Source organism: Mesocricetus auratus, unplaced genomic scaffold (assembly GCF_017639785.1).
Source record: "Mesocricetus auratus isolate SY011 unplaced genomic scaffold, BCM_Maur_2.0 Super-Scaffold_4256, whole genome shotgun sequence".
NCBI classification, from domain to species: Eukaryota; Metazoa; Chordata; class Mammalia; order Rodentia; family Cricetidae; genus Mesocricetus; species Mesocricetus auratus.
The window spans coordinates 8,045,146-8,066,903 of NW_024429182.1; the positions used below are offsets into that span (position 1 = coordinate 8,045,146).

General features: G+C 42.2%; 1 protein-coding gene and 1 pseudogene across 6 annotated transcripts in view; one reads left to right on the top strand and one right to left on the bottom strand.

Moving 5' to 3' along the window:
• Window positions 1–4,122: 4,122 nt before the first annotated feature.
• The window catches only part of Add3 (adducin 3), a 110,393-nt gene continuing 92,757 nt past the window's right edge, over window positions 4,123–21,758 (bottom strand). For 5 of the 6 annotated variants that reach the window (XM_013115368.3, XM_021229895.2, XM_013115372.3 and 2 more), the window contains exons 5-15: window positions 21,140–21,220; window positions 20,239–20,388; window positions 19,433–19,576; window positions 19,224–19,322; window positions 18,047–18,229; window positions 15,211–15,468; window positions 13,449–13,568; window positions 12,980–13,066; window positions 8,622–8,745; window positions 6,860–6,955; window positions 4,123–6,268 (exon numbers count right to left, since the gene is read on the bottom strand). In XM_013115368.3, coding sequence (XP_012970822.1) covers window positions 5,976–6,268; window positions 6,860–6,955; window positions 8,622–8,745; window positions 12,980–13,066; window positions 13,449–13,568; window positions 15,211–15,468; window positions 18,047–18,229; window positions 19,224–19,322; window positions 19,433–19,576; window positions 20,239–20,388; window positions 21,140–21,220 — 1,635 coding nt within the window. In that variant the 3' untranslated portion in view covers window positions 4,123–5,975. The remainder of the gene's footprint in view (window positions 6,269–6,859; window positions 6,956–8,621; window positions 8,746–12,979; window positions 13,067–13,448; window positions 13,569–15,210; window positions 15,469–18,046; window positions 18,230–19,223; window positions 19,323–19,432; window positions 19,577–20,238; window positions 20,389–21,139; window positions 21,221–21,758) is intronic. The other variant, XM_013115379.3, reaches the window with a different exon arrangement.
• LOC121134187 lies at window positions 16,869–17,298 on the top strand (annotated as a pseudogene).

The following is a 21,758-nucleotide window of genomic DNA, read 5'->3' on the forward strand; positions in this document are numbered from 1 at the left end:
TGACAAAATATGTATTTCTTTTAATTTAAAAAATTGAGATAGGATCTCCCAATGTAACCCTGGCTGGCCTGGAGCTCCATACAATGTATTTTTTAAACTAAGTAACTTGAGAAGCCTACAAATGGAAGAAACTGGGGGCAAAGGGAGCCTTACCCTAGTCTCTCTGTGGACTGGTGAATTATATTTGGGATATATTCTTTGGTTCTTTTTCCTCAAATGACCTTTCTTTCAGTTGCAACAATTGAAGCCAACATTTCCAAAATAGAAACCAGGTAGGAAGTAACGTTTAACCTTGTTAGTCCAGTAAACAGCTTTTGGAGCGCCCACGACAGCTGGCTGTATCCACATGTTCTCATAAACCTGAGGCATCTACTCTGAAGTCAAAGTCTGTCTCTCCAGTCGCCATTGCAACCCGCCCCTCAGCAGTGCCCACCGGAAAGGACAAGTGACTCCAACTCCTCCACACCTGGCTGTTCTGCAGAAGGTTTGTTTGGCCCCTGTCTATGACAAAATCGTCTTCCATGGGCAGCAGCCCGGCCAGCAAACCCTGAAGAGGCTCCAAACCCTGGCTCTAGGACTGGGTAGGCTGTTAACCTTTTTATTTTTCTAACTGAAATAATTTTTATCCCATACCATATATTTAGATTATGTTTTTCCCTTTCTTCCAATTCCTTCAGGATCCCTCCCCCGCAACCCCCCCCACGCCACTTAATTAACAACCCACTTTTTTGTTTGTTTTTTGTTTTTCGAGACAGGGTTTCTCTGTATTGCTTTGGAGGCTGTCCTGGAATTCACACTGTAGACCAGGCTGGTCTGGAACTCACAGAGATCCACCTGTCTCTGCTGTTTCTTTTAAGGCAAGAAGTTCAACAGGAAACTGTGACAGAAGTTATACGAGACAAAACATAAGGGATTTCCCTACCCTCAGAGTCAGGGTCAAGGATGGCTTTGGAAAGGACAAGGACCTAAAGTGTGTAGAAGCAAAAGCTAGTTTATTTCAGTAGCCTTTGGCTGAGGTTTGGTGTCAAGCCTTTCCCAACAGAAATTCCTCAGGGTTTATAAACAACTGTGAACTGGACCCCTGATCCCCCTCTCAACTACTAAGCATAAGGAATGACAAAATGTGCATTTGTCATCTAAGTCATAAGTGACATCTAAAAATTTTAAGTCCCATGTGGAAAGAAAACAGTACCATGATTAACTTGAAAGGATTATTAAACAACTTTCCAGGAGAATCTAATAGCTCAAAAACATTTTAAAGTTTTGTCTTGTAGCTTAAAACTTTTTATGTGTAGGAATGTTTCACTTGTATGTATGTCTGTGTACCACATGTACCTGCTGTCTTCAGAGGTCAGAAGAGGGCATCAAACCTCCAGAACCACAGATTGAAGCCATGGGACCCAGGCCCCTGGCACTCCAAACCACAGCGCCACCTCTCCAGCCCTCTTTAAATGTTAAGAAAGCAGAGATTGACAACAACGCTCAAACTTGGTCTTGCAATACATGTCTTTTACCCATTCCTAAATACCAGTCTGCAGGAACACTAGTACTTACCTAGTCCTGGGTTACGGTCCACAGGAGGTCCAAGAGAGCCCATGTTATGGTAGGAAATGTGAGAGACCCTGCTTGAATTCTGACTTAGTCCTTTTTGTGTGTGTTAGGCAAGTACAATCTCTCTGAAGAATTGATAACCTCGTTCTGAGGATTACAGGATGTAGTCCGACATCTATAAACTTCCCTCAACTTCAGACTGTACCCAGTGATGCATACTCATCAAGTTCCAAACCAAAAACAATAATAAAAAAGTAAAGGAAGTTCCCTCGACTAAATATAGACTCACTATTGCCTCCTATAGTCATTTTCTAGTCACGAACCCCTCTCGGGAACCATGCTTGACACTTTTTTCTACTAAGAGCTCCTTAAAACGTAATCCAGTATGTTTTTCTCCCCAAAAGACCATCTTAATATCCACTTTAGTAAGTACATCGCTTCATCTTGAAATTTCTGTCTGGACCAAGCTACCTCTGCAGGGTTTTTTTGTTTTGTTTTGTTTTTCGAGACAGGGTTTTTCTGTATTGTTTTGGAGGCTGTCCTGGAACTCTCACTCTGTAGACCAGGCTGGCCTCGAACTCACAGAGATCCGCCTGCCTCTGCCTCCCCAGTGCTAGGATTAAAGGTGTGCGTCACCAACACCCGGCTCTCTGCAGGTTTTTAAAACTGCCTTGAGTGTCTTCCGTCATCACCACAACCCATCTCCATCTCCCACTCAGTTCTTCATTCTCAGGTGACTTGGGGAGGAGAAATTCTTTTAAATCAAAAGTAGTGTCTTATCTAAATATACTTAAATAAAAACTGGTTCACTGTGGCTGGACAGAACTATGGGACTTGGCCATCTGTAAAAACAGAACAGAACAAATACACTAGAGCCACACAGATATAAGCACAAAGCGGGCACCAGTAGTTCTGGAAGTCTGAATCTATGGTCAAAACACCAGGTCCGTCTTCCGAAGAGCTTAGTTCTATCACCTATGAGGTGGGGGTGATTAGTATGTATGGGCTGGGGGGGGGGGTCGAGCGTGTTAGTATGTGAAAAGCACTTGGCATAATCTTTGGTATGTAGAGACATGGAAAAGGGCAGGCATTGTCAACTACTTCCTCAGTAAAAAGAAGAAAGTGTCATATTGTCACAAGCATGAAACCTGTGGGCAGTCACTCCCGTTCCAGTCTACATGCTCTCCATAGGCATTACAACCCTGGCAGGTGACACCTGTCTTGGTGAACTAGGACCTGCTAAAACAGAGCCGAGGGACAGTCTCGCGAGAATAAGCAACAAAAGAAACGCCATCCAAGTTCCTGACAACAAACATGGTATTCAAGTCTAAGAAAAAAAGAAGTGCTGGAGCTGGGAACCGGATTGTTAGGTCGTCACACCCCCTAGTGGCCACAAAGGAAACGGTCCTTAGAAAATGATAGTTTGGCCAAGATGATTTGCATTTGTATGTGCCTTTAAAAAATAGTTCACCACTCTTATGGGGTTTCTGACCATTTTTTAAAAAAAGATGATGTTACAAGACATGATGAAATATTAACTTAAGACACAAGCAAGGACTTTCTAATTTATGGTCACCCAGGTGAGAACCACAGGCAAGGAGACTTTGTCTGATATCCTTTTCATCAGTTATTTACAAGTGAGTAACAAGTTATGATGCCAAGACTATCAATCTACTCTTTGTGAAATCCTCCACTTCTGTAATAGGTAATTTTAGTAAAAGCTTCAATTACATGGTTTCTTCCTCTTGTACTTCATCTCTAGGACTAAGTAGAGAAAATTCAAAATAATTATTCATGTTAGGGGTTGCTCTTTTTGTAGACAGGGCCTCCTACAGCTAAGGCCTGAGCTCCTGACCCTCGTGACGCCAACTCCTGAGTGCTGGAATTACAGGTGTCTCTAGGGGGAGGTATTTTAAGTAGAAAAAAACAGGACAGAAATGATATTCACATTATGATTACCAATATGTAGGGAATACACACACAATCAGGCAAGAACTAGGAGGGAATGAAAAATTAAAACCTTACCGGGGAAAAACAGTGAATTTTCTCATTTTCCTGCCCTTTTCCTTACACTACTGTCTGTATGATTTTAATGTTGTGAGCTTTTACAGTCACATCTTCTACCGTATCAGCATCCGCAGGCCACCACACCCGACCGGGACAGAAGTTGCCCCCCCACGTAAATATATGTGATACTTGGTACATATCTGTATGTGAATTTTTTTTAAGAGAGGGTCTCCGCCTTTAATCCCAGCATTCGGGAGGCAGAGGCAGGCGGATCTCTGTGAGTTCAAGGCCGGGCTGGACCGACAGCCTCCAAAAACAATACAGAGAAACCCTGTCTCGTAAAACCCAAAAAAAAAAAAAAGAAAAAAAAAAAAAGAGAGGGTCTCATTATTGTAGCCTTGGCTATCCTGGAACTCACAGAGATCCACATGCCTCTGCCCCCTGAGTACTGGGATTAAAGTGTGCACTATTAAGCCCAGATATATGTTTTCATAAACCTTGACAGACCCCAGTGTATAAGCTAAGAAATCACTCCTGAATGGAAATTTCATTATAGCAAATGCATATATTTAAAATACTGTTTATTTGTGATTTAACATTAATTAGCATAACATCTAAGAGCAATATCAGATAACTTTTACACATTTCTCCACAGGACACTGGGTTCACTGGCTCATTCATTATGCCAAAGCAAGTAAATAGAGGCATTAGCAAAAGGTGCAATAGTTCACTGTTGTGTTTAAAAATATTTATGCATATTGCATTCATTTAGATATATATCTTCTTTAAAAGTTATGGAAAAGGATAGTTCACAGGTTACTGTGTCTACATACTTTGTAATATAACAAAAATGATGTAGAACGTAAAACAACCGTCAGATACATGGTTCAGCAACTCAAAGTTTCCACTACGAGATGAACAGACTCCAGTAGTTAGTGAGATCTAAAATGACATTTGCAGGCTCTGTTTCAAGTTTGCAACCACACAGACAGAACTGGCCCAGAGAACACTGTGGTCAATGTAACTTCTGCACGCCAACTCGCCCCCCAGGGCACCTTCATCATTTTTACTCACTGAGTATTGTGGATCATCCATTTACATTGATCTGTGACATTACTTGGGAAAATGGAGAACACTATATTAAACCTAGGTTTAAATTTGTATTTACAGTAGAAAGAAAGTTAAAAGAATTTTTAAGTTGGCAAAAATCAAGAAGTGGTAGTTTTCTCGCTGGTGGGATTAGACCTGCTGCTTTGTTCTAGTGCTGTTCTCTAAAAGTACGTATGTTTTAATCTCTTTAAAACTCAGTATCAACCAAGACATTGATTTTGGCAGAGAAAGAGACTTTTAGAAATTTGGGACTTGTTTTCAGTAAGTCAAACTATATATTCCACTGTGGATACACATCATTATCAAAGTAGACTCTTCCTTCCCATCCTCCCCTACTTCCCCTTTCAGCCTTTACATGTGGTTACCTTAGGAGACACTCTTCAGCCCTCAGCAATACTAAGAGAAAAATACATTATCCGGTTCAAATGCGAATCTAGACTTTTATATGCCCTTTGGATGCCATGTCCCTGGACTCCTGAATTATGCTCAGTACCAAGAAGCCTCAGGTGCGCTCTACTGTTAACTGATTGGCTAGATGCACATGACACCTTATACTGAAGGTATACAAACATTTCAACATACAAAAATTGTTTTTGTCAGAGTTAAACTAAATAACTCATGTTATGTATACAAAATCCCCTCTATGAAAAATAAGGGGCTTTCTAAACTAATAAAAAAGGAAGTTCTTCAAAAATTATAGTTTATTAAAATGACTTTTTTTGGCAAACAGTTACTTCAGGTGAGAGAATTTCATACTATGAATAAAAATCCAAACAAATCTTTCTTAAAACATTTAAAAAAATATGTGCCAGTGTGTACTAATGCGGCAGATTCTTGTTGTAGAAGCTTTTAGAGCATTCCATTAGCGCCCACTGAAACAAGGGGACCCAAGAGAAACAGTCAGTAACCACGATAAAGTTATAGTCTGATTAGCAAGTCAAGCAGCTGCTGAGAAGTAAAACTTCTCACTTTTCACTGGCAATTTCTTTCTAATAAAATGATGAGAAGGCCTGAAGTAACAGACAGGTGTCTGTTAGTGATCAACAGCAATAATACTTCATCAGGGTAGGGCTAAGTGACACTAGCAACTGTTTACAAATTCAAAGCCATTTTTGGACATATAAAAAGAGATGAATTTCAAAGTTTTTCCATAATGTTTTTCTTTTAGTAAAACCTCATTCCAGTTTTTTAAGTCCAGTTTGCTACATACCCCAATCCGATCTACCACTGTATATTAACAATGAACTAAAATGTGGTATTTAATTGTGCAATGTCACATTGTAATATACAAATTACAAAAAGACTACTTAGGCCTCAACTTTCTCCTTTTTTTTGCTCTTTTTGAGAAAAGAAGGTGTGCGGAATTTCTTCTTTTTCTTGGATGGTGACTTGGAAGGCGAGCCATCAGGTGACATGACCTCTTCAGTTCTTTCTGGAGACTTAATGGTGATCTCGATGCTCTCTATGGTCGTGCTCGTAGTTAACCTACTGACCCGCTGAGCAAGCTCATCTTCAGCGTCGTGCAGCTCATCCTTGCCGTTCACGATCATGACAGGCACGTCCACGGAGGTGAAGCTCTTGGAAAACAGCTCATGGTTGTCTACAAAAGGGGAAGGTTGAGGATTATTATTTACACAGTCAACATTTCTGTTTAGTTCTCAAAACTGAGGTGCTTAGCAATGTACTGAGGGACTGCTTTAATTTTACTGAGGACAGATTGTCATTTTAATAACCTACTATCTACTAGCATGAAGCTAATTTTCTTAAATGCCACAGGGGGAGAGAACACGGGTATTAAAAAGTCAAAGGTGACTGTAGCCTGATGGCACGTCATTTCATTGTAAATCGAATCATTACAAATGAAGAGGACAGCACTTAGTTTTCTCTAGATTGAGGGCGTCTGTGACATTTTCAACTGTAAAGAGCCTCATGCTTTTGATTAGAAGATGTATGACATGACGAGTCAATTTTAATTCCACAAATTCTTTAAGATTATGGGTTAGCCCAAGCCAGGCCAAACTGACTCAATGTAAGTGAAAGTAGTACATTCCATTTCGCAAGTGTGTAACATTTGGGGGAGAATTCAGTAAAACACTGGCAAGGTTACTGTGAACAGGTGTTCCATTTCTGACATGGGCACAATCGACAAGAGTCTTACGATATGAAGGCTATGGGAAATTACATCGAATACCTTCTAATTGTTCAGGGACATTTTGCGGAGACTGAGTCTGAGACTGAATTTGTGAAACAGATGCTGCGTCATCTGAGAGTGACTCCTGCTCAGCGTCTGTTGAATAAGATGTTCAGTTAAAAGCCATGCAAACAGAACAAGGAAGCTTACGGTTTCAGAGAGGTTAGTGCGCACATCCAACGCCTGCTCACAGAGGCGCCAAGCCCTTCAGCAATGAGCTAAGCATGCTAGCGCTATCCCACATGTCAAACTCTGATTCTGAGGAGAGTAACGTGTTAAAGCTTTGGGCCGTGAACTGTAATTCTTCACACTGGGTTAAAAGAAGCATGGACATTGACAGCCCAGACAAAGAATATATATGCACTCAGCTCCTGCAAGTGCAGGAAACCAAAATGGAGCCAGGCAGATGAAGAGTCACACAGCCTCGCCAGCGTTGCCACACGGGTGAGGCAGAATGGCTCACTGAGTTCCTAACCATTTCCAGTTAGTGCTCCTGTTGGAGCAGTGTTAGTGAGCTAATGCAGGAATGTAAAAGAAATTACTTACAATGTTATATATAGAAAGTGATGTCTAGAGTCTATTTGTTACCTGGCATCTTTAGGCTTTCAAAAATAAAAGATTAAATAGGGACATTTTATAAAATAGAAAAAGTTTCTTATGTTAGAACAACAAGTTAAATGTGCCACTTAGAACAATTGCTGTAAGTACATTAGTGAGTAGGATAAGCTGCTTTTGGGATAAATGGATGCCCAGATGTCATTAGCTATCTATCAGGTAACGCCATGGTATTTAACACAGAAAACCCGTCTTTTTTTTTTTCTCTATGTAGCTCTGGCTGTGCTGGAATTCACTCTGTAGACCGGGCTGGCCTCACACTCACCTGCCTCTGCCTCCCGTGCTGGAGTTAAAGGTGTGCACCACCGCCCAGCCACACAGACAGTGCTTTTATCATTGGCTCTGTTTTGCTCTGGTAGAAATGCTAACTGGGCACTGAAGCTGAGGGCACACAGAAGCTCTTATGCATCAGAGACTCCTAAATTCCACCCCGAGTCCTGCTTGTCCAGATGTCTTTCTTTAGATGTCACTGTCTGCCTTTCAGGTGTCTTGAGACCCAGCCCCAAGACCCTGCTAAGACCAGTCTCCTGCTAGGACTCAACTGCCAGGGCTTTTTCATTAATAACTTATTTATCTATTTACTTGTTTTTGAGACACGATATTCCCATGTAGCCTAGGCTAGTCTTCAACTTACAATCCTCCTGCCTCAGCCTTTGGTGCTGGGATCACAGCATGTGCCTCTTCACTACCAGCTCTCACAAAGACTTCCAAAGTCACCAAGACTCAACGCATCAGAGCACCCATGTGCCCCAGGAAGTAACGTCTAATCCTAGCAGTGTGTGCTGCGTGTTGATTTTGAATGACTATACTGACGCCGTTTTACAAAGCACTGAAACCATGTACTTGAGAATCTGTGACTAGCAATCCACACGCCATGCAATGTTCAAAGCAAGACCTGTATTTACTTTGTCTGGAAACCCTTTATTCATCTGGGCCTTGGTGTTACAAGTGTAGATAACACAGCCCGCGTTCAGACTGCTCTCTGAGGGGACAGGCTTTTCTGTCTTAAGGCGTAGGGTGGTCCTCTGCATCCTGGCTCACTGCAGCTGGGCAGGGCTAGAGTAGATGGGCTGGAATAGAATGTGAGAGCTCTGACTGCCTCTGCCATCAGTGTGCGGACCCCAGAGCTAACCAAAGAGGAACTCACCGTCCAGGCCTCGCTGCTTTCTCTCGATTGTCTTCGTGTATTCTTCAAGCTCCCCCTCTGTGAGATGACTGAATGGATTAGGAGGAGCTGGTGGGCCCTGATCATCATCTTCAAATTGCATGGTCTTACAAAGAAAAAAACCAACAACTTACATTCATTATCAAATGCTGTACATATCTTTCATATCTTTATCCACACACTCACACGCACGCGCACACACACACACAGTTACACACCCATGTAAGTCTTTGTGATTACCCAGTTCATAGCAATTGTAAGAAATGACTATGCATCATGCATTTTAACTTTTAAAATACTCTTATCAAATTATAAACAGAAATACCATATGATCCAACTGTATAATTCCTGGGTATATACCTGAAGCAGTCAGTCAATACATAACAGAGATACAAGGGAATAGACAAGTGGACAAAGAAAATGTACATATATACATTATTATTCAGTATTATTATTCAGCCACAATGAACAACGAAAATTATTTCAGGAAAATAGTTGTAACTGGAGGTCACCACATTCAATGAAAACATGACAGATCCACAAGGATGCACGTCACCATGTTATCTCATAGGTGACATTTGCAATGTTGAGGGCTGGGGAGGGATAGGCAGAAACAGTGGGACATGAGTGTGGTCATGTCTATGAGAAGTTCCAGAGGAGCTTTGGAATTGTACCCATGGTATGCAATTTCCTCACCGGAAGGAATTTTGCCACAAAGCCATTTTAAGAAGCTACAATTTTGAAAAGTCCTATAACTTCCAAAGTTTCAGACCTTCCTCCAAGGCCTAGGCTCCATTCTGAGGCAACTTAGTAAAGATGAGGGGCGGAGGTCTCGTTCCAGTCTTCTGTGTGTGTACGAGTCTGCTCAAGGCTACTGGGTGATTGAAGTCTTTTGTACTTCCAGGTGAATCTTAGTTTTGCTGGCATTTTTTTGATGGCTAAACACACTCAACCCTTTTTCCATGTGTTATTTATAGATTGGCTTGTCGTTTGGGTGCCCAGCTTCGAGCCCTTTGTGTCTTCTCAGTATTAATCACTTGTCAGAAGAATAGCTAGCAAAGATTTCCCCGTCTCTCCCTTCTCTTGGCTCTGTTGCTCCTGCTGCTGTACAGGCACTTGGAACTTAATCGTTCCTCATTTGTTAATCCCTGCTTACTTCTGGACCCACTGGAGTTCGTTTCATAAAGTTGCTGCCAATCTCTCCAAGTCCTCCAGTATGGTTTCTTTTTCTTTTTGGTTTTTTGAGACAGGGTGTCTCTGTGTAGCTTTGGAGGCTGTCCAGGCACTCACTCTGTAGACCAGGCTGGACTAGAACTCACAGAGATTTGCCTGCCTCTGCCTCCTGAGTGCTGGGATTACCGGTGTGCACCACCACCTCCCGGCTCCCCAGTACGTTTTCACAGCAGTGTCAGAACTCCATGTTCTGAATTAAGATCTTTGATACATTTTGCACTGAGTCCTGTGCAGGGTGAGAAGCAGGGACCTAGTTTCAGTCCTCCACAAGTGGACAGCTTCCCTGCCTTTTCTAGATATATATTTTTGGCACTTTGTCAAGAGTCGTGTGAATATAACTGTGTGGGCTTATTTCTGGGTTCTCTATTGTATCCCACTGATTTACTTATAGGGTTTTGTGTCAGTACCAATTTTTTGCTACTATGGCTCTGTTGAATAATTTGGAGTCAGGTATTGTAACACTCCCAACTCCCTCTTCCCCTTCTCTCTCTCCCTCCTGTGTGTGGACTCATACACATGTGTTCGAGTGTCTGCTAAAGAATCATTTGCCTGTTTGAAGTCTTCCATTTGAGTTTCTGAATTCTTTTTCTACTTCTGTGAAGAATGTGATTGGATATTTAGTGGGGATTGCATTGAATTTATAGATTGGGGTCAGTAGTAAGTTATTTTCATAGGGATAATTCAATTTCTTCTTTTCCTATTTCCTTTCATTTCATCTCTTGCTTTATTGCTCAAGAGTGGAAAGCTTTATCTTGTTCTTGTCTTCAGTCTTCCCCAGTTAGCACGTTAGTTACAGCTCTATTGTATATAGCTTTTATTCTTGTTGACGTATGACAAGCCTGTTCCTAATTTTTCCAGGACTTTTGTTTTGCGATAGGGTTTCTTTGTGTATCCTTGTGCTGTCCTGGCTGGAGATCAGGCTGACTTTGCACTCAGAGATCCACCTGCCCCTGCCTCCTAAGTGCTGGGATTAATGGCGTGCGCCACCTTGCCTGGCTTCTTCAGGACTTTATCATGGAAGTATGTGGAATTCTGTCAAACGCTGTTTTTGCATCTATTGAGATGAAGATGTTTTTGCTTGTGTGCTGTACAGACACAGATATTGATTTGCAGATGTTGAATCATCCTTGCCTTCTTAGAATGACACCAACTTGATCATGGTGTGTGATCTTTTCAATGTGCTCTTGAGTTTGATTTGTAAATATTTTATTGAGGATTTCTGCATCTATGTTCATTAAGAAAACTAGCCTACAGGTTTTCCCCCATTGTATCTTAATCTGGTTTTGGAACCAAGGTATTATTGTTTATATGGAATGAGTGAAAGTGTTCCTTTTCTGTTTTATGAGCTAATCGTTTAAGGAACACTGAATGGCATTCTTCTTCAAAAGTATGATAGAATCCAACAGTGACTCTGTCCAGTCCAAGGCTTTTCTTTGTTGGGAGACTGTTACTGCTTGGGTCTTGTTTTGAAGGAAGCAGGCAAAAGCACCTTGGCTTAAGCATAGTCATTTTGACTTCAAACTCCATTTTACCTGTAGGGTGAAACAAAGCCCAAATTCCCATGGGGACTGTCCAGAAGCTAATCAACTTCCTCTCTAGGCAACAATTCCCAAAACATAATGCCTGTTCCTAACAACAAAAAGAACAGATGGATTAACTGGTTGGACACTCTGTGTCAGTTACAATGATGGAGCACATAGGGAAAGCTCCTAATCCCCATCCTGATTGGTGAAAATGTAACTGGGGTGTTTATGGTTTTGGACTTATAAACCCTGCTTCTGCCCTGACTCAGGGCTGCCGGGAGGAACAGGCTCCTGAGTCCTTGTCATGCAGCCCTGATTGATTAGTGACCTGCTTATGTGGTAATTTTAAAGACTCCAGAACCCACAAGTGCTGTCTTTCTCCTTCCTCATGAAGCACAATGGACACAGCTTTAATGGTTTCTTGTTATTGATCTGTTGAGTTTTTCTTTCTTAAAGTTCTTGGTCCAATTTTGGTAAGGCGTAGGTATGTAGAAATTTATTAATTTCTTTTAGATTTTCCAACTTACTAGAGTATAAATTACAGAGTACTACCTAATGATTTTCTGAATTTAAAATCCCATTTTTCAGCTCTACTCTCACCGTTTTGGTCTTCTTTCCTGTTTGTTTACTATGGCCTCTAGCAGCTGTCTCTCTATGTGTGTAGTTCCCATTCTGAGGTTTATTCTTTCCTTTCACTAAATCTGGAGCTGGGTTATTTTCATTTTGAGCTACATCACTAAGGTTGTTTATCTGCAATCTCTTTTGTGTGTGCTTTTGAGTGTCAAGTGCGAAGGTCTGAGGAGAGCTGTGACAATGCAGCCTAAGCACTACGTAGGCTAAAGAGAAAGAAGAACAATGGTTAACTTAAGGCTGGTTGCTGTGTGACCAAGGAAAGAAGTGGACCAGGGGAAGCCACGGGGTCAATAGCAAACACATAGTAACACACACCTGAAAGCTGATTTCTTAACAAACAAAACCCAAATACGACATGCCTTCTGGGGGTGGGGAAGGACTGGGAGCATTCTGTAAGCATGAACTAAAAGTTTGTCCATGACAGGGTCAGCATTGCTCTTATTGTAAGATGAACTTTCCCCCACATTTTCTAATCTCTGGAAAGTGGGATTCATAATTTATAACTTCCTACAATATAAACGGCAGTAGTACCTTTTCTCTTAAGTGAGAAATAAATAATACTTGATAACCAATAAAATGAGTCAAGGTTTAAAACTAATAAACCAAGAAAAAGCAGATAAGCAAAGTGCTTTTTAGATGGGTCTTGCTCTGCGGTCCAGGCTGTCCTCACACGTGCAGTCCCTTCTTGTCCTCCAAAGTAGGAATTACACTGTGTAGAGGTGGAGCATAAAGTTGCTATTTAAACACATGGAGGCAAATGCTTGGAGCAACTAGAGGAACAGTCTGCCTCTGGAAATTGGGGACTGGATGGAGCACTTTAAGTTTTATGAGTTCTTCTGACTTTTAAATTACAACCTTAGTTTCAAAAAAAAAAACAACAACAACAACAAACATAGAAACATAGGCTTTGTGTGGCAGATTGAAACCCAAGGTATAATGCCTCAGACTTACAGAAGGAGGCTTGTCCACAACAATCCCTGCGAGCAGTTGAGACTGTGGTCCTGCTGTCTTCAGGTCGTATCGGTTCTGTTCCCGAATCTGAATAGAAATAGTAAGTTCTTAGGGTCACCAAGCACATGACCTCTGTCTTCTCTGTTCCTAAAAGTTATGGTTTGATATCCCCAAGTAAGAGTTGTTAATTTTTAACTCCATGAAGTTATGCCCCCTTTTACCGTCTGAACACCAGTAGCACTAATCCCTACCCTCCTGGTTCTCAGTTTCCTACTGTCTCATGCTGTGAGAGAGCTGTACTTCCCACTAATATGAAGGACTTTACAGCAGAGACATGTTGAATATTCCTTTCTCATAGAGCCCATTCATTGATGACTAGCACAGAGCTGGAGGTATCCAATCAAGCTAAAACTAATGAACTCCTGAACAGGATAAAGATCTCTCTTCTGGCCACAGAGCCGTGTCTTACCTTATTTCTCTTTTCCAGCACCTCAGTTGGGTTCGTGTTTAGAGGAACAAACTGATTGGGATCTTCGATTTTGATAGGTGTTCCACTACTAACTTTAGAGGAGTCCTCTGCTTTCATCCACTAAAGAACAAAGAATAAAATCATTTCTAGAGTGAAGCTTCATGTGAAAGAAATATTAGATACTAAGTAGCCGAGTAGAGTCTCCAGGGGGCATATTTTACTAAGTAGTATCTTGGTAGGTAACTACTACCTCATGCTAGTTAGAGAAGCCTCCACAAATATTGAGTTTAGCTGAAGCAAATGCCATTACAGTGCACATGAGTAATTCATGATGCTCCCAATTAATGCTCTCTTCTTTTGACAGCTGAAAGCAGGCTGTGGAAGCTACTTCAGACAGACAGACAGTGTAACTGTGCATTAACTGTTATTTTGGAGTTCTGTCTCCTGCACTGAATCTCATCAGGTGACAACAGCCAAGAAATCAAACTCAAGGAATGTCTTTAATGTACAATCTTTTAGATTTTTGCCTTTTAGTGTTGGCTGGAATTGGGACAAGACTTGAACTAGGATGCTTTAGGGGGTAATCTAAAGCCTCTAGCATAATGGGAACCATGGGGTTTGGAGGACCTTCTAGAATTCCTCTCCTCACTCTACACTCTATCTAACCCTGAGAGAAGGCTAAGTAAGATCAGTGGTGGCTGACTGGCAATCTCTGATTATTAAATCAATTCTGGGAAACTTAGATTTAATTATGTATCTTCCTGGAGATGACTGAATTAGATAATTAGAATTAAATGTCTAAACATTGCCATACTGAATGCTATTTATTTATATGATAGGTTGAACTAATTTTAAATAGCTAAGAAATGTTTGATGGAGCTGGGTGTTGGGGTGCACCCCTTTATTTAATCTTAGCACTCAGAAGGCAGAGTGGTCAGGTCTCTTTGAGTTCCAGGCCAGCCAGGGCTACACAGTAAGACCTTCTCTCTTCATCCAACCCCAAATAAGTTTGGTGGTATGTACTCCAAAACCAAACCAAATGTGGACCAAAAAATTTAAAGCAGATAAAATAACCCAATCTCTATTTACAAGGTCATGCTGAAAAATAACTATATACTGACTCATGCAATTGCGGCACAATGTGGTGTTTTAATGCCCTGAGCCACATCAACCACACAGCAGTGTCACATAGTGGGTTAAGAAGGTTCGAGACACTGTTGTCATTCAAACTCTCATTTAACCACAAAGAAACAGTTAACCAGGGCTGAGAAGTGGCTCAGCACTTAAGAGCACTGGCTGCTCTTGCAGAGATCCTGGGTTAAATCTCCAGCACCCACATGATGGCTCACACCATCTCTAGTAGTATCTTATGTCCTCTTCTGGCCTAAAGGTGTAGAGCCCTCATACACATAAAATAAGTAAAATAAAAAAAAGAACAAAAACATTTTTATGCATGAAAATGTCTATGAAATACATCACTTTGTGTGTTAATCTAAAATAAATAAGTAATATTAAAAAAAAGTTAACCGCTTTTGGTCTTCTTATCTAAAAAAAGGAGAAAAAGAGTATTCACTTTGTATTAGGAGAAGAAAATGAGATTATTCAAATATGAGGCTTGGGACAGAGCCTTAAATTTACTACTTGATAATGACAGTGGTGTTATTTTTACAATGCATCCTACTTCCCTGTAGCTCAGATGTGGGTCGGTGAGCAAGCAGGTAGAACACTTTGAGCGGGCCATGTGTGCAGAGTGGAGGCGTACCGTGATTTTGGTCCTGGGACTCATTTCCCCATTCCGAGACTCCTCCGGCACATTCACTTTCATGTAAGTGTTTGGCGAGTTCAGCCATCTTGTCTTTTCACGCTGCTGTCTCTGAGCCATGTACTTGAGGGGAGAGAGTGGCACAGTGTCATCCTCGAAGGAAAAGGCAGTCACAGTAGCTGGGATTTCCACGTCACTCTTGTGCCGAGGCTTCTCTCGAACCAGAGGATGCCTGTATGCATAGCCTGTTCGGTAGCCCTGTGGAGGAAAAGCCACACTGAATCAGCCAAGCCTGTTCCAACAATGCACTTGGAGGAGGCTACATCTTTAAAAAAATGATTCAAAGAGTCCCTGTTGAAAACAGGAGGGAAAATAAGCTGCACATAGCCCCTATATAACACTGGAGGTGAAATTAAACCCATTTTAATATATGTTTGAAACTGAGTCCAGCTGGTACTCTAGCTTCTACTGACAGAACTAGCATCTACCCTGATGGTCAGAAACATTTCCTGCTATGAAATTGGTTTTGGGAAACCAGAGCTTGGAGTCTTCCTTCCTAGGTCTAAAGACAACTTGTCTTCAGACCCTCCACTGAAGACAGTAAACATTCTAAGATGGCGCCTGCTAAGACATGCATCTCTAAGTGGTCAATATCCAATTTGTCTAAGGAACTAAATAAAGCAAGCAACAAGAACTGTAGATTGAAACACAAGCAAGGACCCGAGTCAATATTTGGTAAAAGATGACACTGAAGTGCTCAGGCCTATGAGAAATGCAAATGGAACCACATCTGTCAGAAGCCTATTTATTATCAGCAGACAAAAGATGAGTCTTGGGTAAAAGGGGAAGTGACGGGGGCTGCCCTTCTGTATATATGATTCTCTGATTGGTTGATGAATAAAACACTAATTGGCCAGTAGCCATGAGGAAGTATAGGCGGGGCTACGAGATGAGGAGATTTCTGGGGAGAAGAGGCAGAGAGAGGCCGCCAGGGATACCATGGGAAGATGGGACAAACTGTGCGCTCTCTGGTAAGAACATCATGTAGAAAGACATAGATTAATAGTTATGGGTTAATAATTAAGAGAGCTAACCAGTAAGAAGCCTGAGCCATCGGCCAAACAGCTTCTAATTAATATAAGCCTTAGACCAATGGGCTGCGGGCCCGTGGGACAGAACCTCCGCACACAGGGCAGAAAGAAACAGGTGCTCCTGAGTATTGTTTGGCAGGACTGTAAATTAACACATCCATAATTGAAAGCAGCACATCAGGACTAGAGCTACTACATGGTCCACTGATCTCCCACTTGATATTGATCTGAAGGAAGTAAAAGCAGCACGATGAGAGACACCCACACCTCCATTTTCAATGCAAAGTCAGCACGATGAGAGACACCCACACCCCCATTTTCAATGCAGAGTCAGTCACAATGACGAGGACAGGGAATCGGTCTCTCTCTGTCGTGAGTGGACGAATGGATGAAGAAAGTGTGTGCAGTAACTCTGGAAAGGGACAACCTTTTCTGTAAACTTCTGTAAACTTCTAAGTTATGTGAATTCATTATGTCTCAATAAAACACACATAAGCTGTTCTCATTCTCTGGCCAATCTTAGTGGCTGGTCTTGGTTGGGGGCTGTCCTGCACCTAAGGCAGGAAGATGGTGGCCTCAGAGAAGATGAAAAAGTCTCTGGAGTCGATCAGCTCTAGGCTCTAACTTGTTATGAGAAGTGGAAAGTACAGGCTGGGATACAAACAGACTCTGATGATGATCAGACAGGGCAAAGAGACATTGGTTATCCTTGCCAACAACTGCCCAGCTTTGAGGAAATCTGAAATAGAACACTGCCATGTTAGCTAAAACTGTGTGCACCCCTACAGGGCAGTCAGCCTGGACTGGGCACAGCATGTGGACAATGCTACAGAGCGTGCACACTGGCTGCCACTCGGCCAGGAGACTCTGACGATACTCTAATACCATCTGCACACCAGAACAGACTGGTGAGAAGTTAGCCTTTAATAAAACTTTAATTAGAGATCCTTTTCAAAACAAACAAACACCACACATAAAATGTGGGGTGAAAATGTAAGGAAATGTGGAAAATGCGCAATAGAATGCTACCCCTTCCCCGCATCCTTCTAAAGGAAGGGAAATTTTGGCATTAGTGGCAATACGGATGAACCCGGAGAATGTTATGATAACTGAAATAAGTCAGGCATCAAAAAACAAATATCACATGGACACACTTACATTTGCAATCTAAAAAAAGTTGAATTCATAGATGCAATTAAAATGGTGGTTACCAGAGGCTAGAGGTAGAAAGAAATTGATCCAAGAATACAACTTTCAATTATGTAGGAGGATTCAATTCAAGAATATACATACTGAAGGGGCTGGAGAGATGGCTCGGTGGTTAAGAGCACTGGCTTCTCTTTCAGAGGACATGGGTTCAATTCTCAGTACCTACATGTTATAGCTCACAACCGTACCTCCAGCACCAGGGAATCAATCCAGTACTCTCTTGTGGCCTCCACAGGCACCAGGCATACACATCACACACACACACTTACATGCAGGTAAAAAGCCCACGCACATAAAGAATTTAAAAAAGGAATAAACTATATGATGTAGGGACTATAATTAATCACAATGTGTTCATGGGGGAAAGGAAAACATTTCTATGTCTCACTGCCTGGTTTTTAAAAATGAGGTGAAATTACACTGTAGGCTCAACTCCGGTCATGAAGAAGTTGGAAATATTCTCTAAAGCCAAATGGAATGAAGTTCTCTTGGATCCACAGACAAGAAACTCAAGTCTAGGTTGACATGTCACCTACCAAATTGTCCAGAGTCCTCATCAGACCTTCGAACTCAATCTCGCCAGTCTTCCATTTCTGATGGGAACCCATATTCACACCACCTCCTCCAGACATGGCTACACCATGGGTGAAAGCTTTGTACTTCTGAAGATCCAGTACGAGCAGATTGTCTACTCCCCCTGCCCCTGCTATTGCCCGCACCTGTAATGAGTGGTGAAATATAGACATGCAAACTATGAGGACAGTAACAAGAATCTTACTTTCCCAAAGCCACAGTTTCTGTCTGGCAGCAGCTCACACTGTGTCAGCTGCTGATAACAAGTAAGAGACAAGCTGGCACTCACGTGCTGTCTGCAGCTGCACAGCCTTCCCACCCCTCTGGAGCAATGCCTTCTGGGACTCCCATTCTTCTGATGGGGAGTGCAATGGGAGCCACATGTTTAACACACTTCAACTAACTGAGCTTTCTTGCTAAATTTTAAAGCCCTTTTCTTGAAAACTTTCCCATGGCTATCTACCTAATATTTTTGTGAAAGGTGTACACGAGAAGGAATATGGAGATGCTGTGGTTCACACTTCAGGACACTTAAACCAAGGTGATGCTCATTGTCCTAGTTAAGCTTCTCACAGGCCCACTTGAGAAGTCTGAGGCTAGCACTGGCTACACAGAGATTGTATCTTCTCAATTTTTTCTGGTCCTGAAATAAATGAAAATGACTGCTACTCACTTCCTGTGAATTTGCTTGACTTTAAAGAGTACTAGAGCTTTTGCATGTATGCAGCATCTCTGAGGAAAGTGTTTAATAAACACCCAATGTGTTATAACACAAAGGTTGGATGGCTGCTAATTGCATGAGTTTATAAAACATCTGGTCTTAGTCTTAGCTTTTACAAAACACACCCAGCTCTTCATTTGCAAACACCTCGGGTTCTTAGTACCATCACTAGAGGGGACAAAGTAAGACTGGGAAATGACGTTCATCCGGCTCTTTGATTGTGGGAGTGTGAGTTTTAATTCCTTTTCCTTTTTTACTTCAAAGGATAACTGAGCTGACAAGCTTTGTTACAGAAATAAAGTAGGACTTCTATTAAAAGATAAAACAAGTCACTGGTCAATAGGACTTTGAAAATAAACACAAACCAAACTAAATGGCAAACATACGGCAATAAAAGAGAGGCAACAACCGGGTCCTACCTGAACCTCACAGGCCATCTGCACATTGAAAATGTAATGGAAAGCCTCCTCAAGTGTCTCTCCAAGCGCCACCACCCCGTGGTTCCTCAGCACCAGCACCTAAAGCAGAGGACAGAGCAGCGTTTCAACCGCACAGCTCACTCGGTGTTCTCACCACGGGCAGCTACCACAACAAAAAGTCAGCCCCTTGGACACAGACGACTACATACCTTACAGCTTGGACCCAGAACTTTCTGAAGTTCAATTCTTTCCTCCTCTTCATCAAGTGACCCCTGGTAGTCATAATAGGCTACATCTCCTAGGATAAGAGACTCTTGGGAAATTGGAAGGATCCCACACTTCATGGAGGACACCTATGGATTGGGTCCAGAATTACACATTTTGTTATGACCCGTATGCTTTGGAGTGTGACTCTTGGGTAGACCAGGAGACACTGGGTGATGTATAGTACCTGGCCCTACAGTGCAGCCCGCCTCCCACTCTCACTCTTTGCTTATTCTAAGGGGGGAGGAGTAGAGTTAAAGGGTACAACACAATTCACATGCATGTCAAACATTATGAAAGATGTTCTCCCCTCAGATTCTCATTGACCCAATTATTAAACTGCTTAGTGATCAAGTTTTTAACTGTTTATTTTTCTTATATGTGCATAGGTGTTTTGCCTGCATGTGTGTCTGTGTGAGGATGTCAGAACTCCTGGAAGCTGAGTTACAGACAGTGGTGAGCTGCCATGTGGGTGCTGGGAACTGAACCCAGGACCTCTGGAAGAGCAGCCAGTGCTCTCAACCACTGAGTCATCTCTCCAGCCCCAAACTGCTTAGTTTTTAAATCCACACTTATTTCTGCAAGTGTTTCCTAGAGTGGAAGCATTGGGTTCCAAGAACTTTTTGCTTTCTGGGAATGCAGAGGGGTTAGCAGGGTGTGGCAGAAGACACACCACGAAGCACCATGTTGGCACAAGCATGGCATCAGCACGTTCTGTAGTCATTCTGGCTTTTGCACAGGGCTGACTTACAGCTGCAGTAGCAAGGGTGTGGATGTGAATTACACACTTCACATCAGGACGTGTTGAATAGATTGCAGCGTGGGGACTGAATCCTGTATGGTCAATCTTCAAATTAGTACTTCCCTGGTCAACCACTTCTCCTATTATATTGACCTTGACCTGAAAAAAATCAGGGAGATATAATTATTTGGTACATACATCCCAAATCTCGTCTACATCCCACAGCTAACCCAGGGAGTGGCAAGTTTGCCCAGATAGTGTTTTAGTGTTATGGCCCTCTGTTTCAACACACGGAACAAAGAAAGCCAGGAACAATTTGTAAAAGAAAGGATACAGCTTTGCTCCCTTATTTCTAAAACAAGCACTAGGTAACAAAAGTTAGGATTGGGACAGCAGGCAGCACAAACCCCAGGACACTGGGTAAGAAGCTCTTTGTCTGGGGTGTGGACAAAGGCTAGCATTTGCTGTAACTGGCTAGAAATGTGCTAACATGCCAGCACCCAGATCGAGTGTGATTCTGTTGTGTGCTATGCCCACGGCAGCAGCGAGGCATGTAATCACAGAGAAAGAAAATACACCAACTAAACTGTTTACATTGAACTGTGCATATGCTTTAACCTTGTTTGGAACTTTTTTCCATGTATACAATATTTGACAGATTTTATTTAAAATATAAGCAGGGCCAGATGTGGTGGCACACACCTTTAATGTCACACTTGGCAGGCAGGGTTCTGTGAGTTTGAGGCCAGCCAGCCCTACCTAGTAAAACCCATCTCAAAAAAAGAAAAATCAGGTAAAGTAATTCCAACTCAATTTATTAATATTGTCAACCACCCTATTTTTCTTGAACTTGAAATTTTTTCTTAAAAACAAGGGTGCCCAGAAAAAGTAACAGGAATGGTGACAATACCAAAGTGGAGGCTGTAGCTTCAGAAAAAGAGAGGCCTCTGGGAATTATTATAATGTGGTCTTGCTCCTTACTTATTCGAACCTGGAAGAAAAAAGGAAAAAACAAGGGCTTACTCTGAGGCACTTGTACTGACAGCATAAACATGGCTAGGATTATGTTTGCAGCGAACAGGGTCTGGAAGGAGAAACCTCCTCCTGTGGAGGAGCCGAGGCGGGTGGAGTGGGACATGGAGGGACGGCGAGAGGAAACAAGCCGGGTGGTGACTTGCGGGACTGTCTGCCCCCCCCCCCCCCGTTTTCTTCAGTGGTCTTTATTCCCAATGCCATCCTTCCAAGTGAGGCAAAGTCAAAGCGGATGGCAGCGAACCGCAAAAGCGCAATTGTTTGTTGGTTTGTTTACGGTTGCATCAGCTGACAGAGCATTAGGTTTCATTGTGGCATTTTTCAAACAGAATTGGGTTTTAGTCTTTCTCCCAGTTCTTCCTGCCCAGCCTCTCCCTCCCGTGTCTCAGAAAGACAAGAATCTGAAGCTGTCTCACATGTGGGTCCTAACCTCCAGTGCTTGTCCTATGCAAATAAGGAAAAGTGTACTTAAAGCTTACAAGCACCAGGAGGAAACC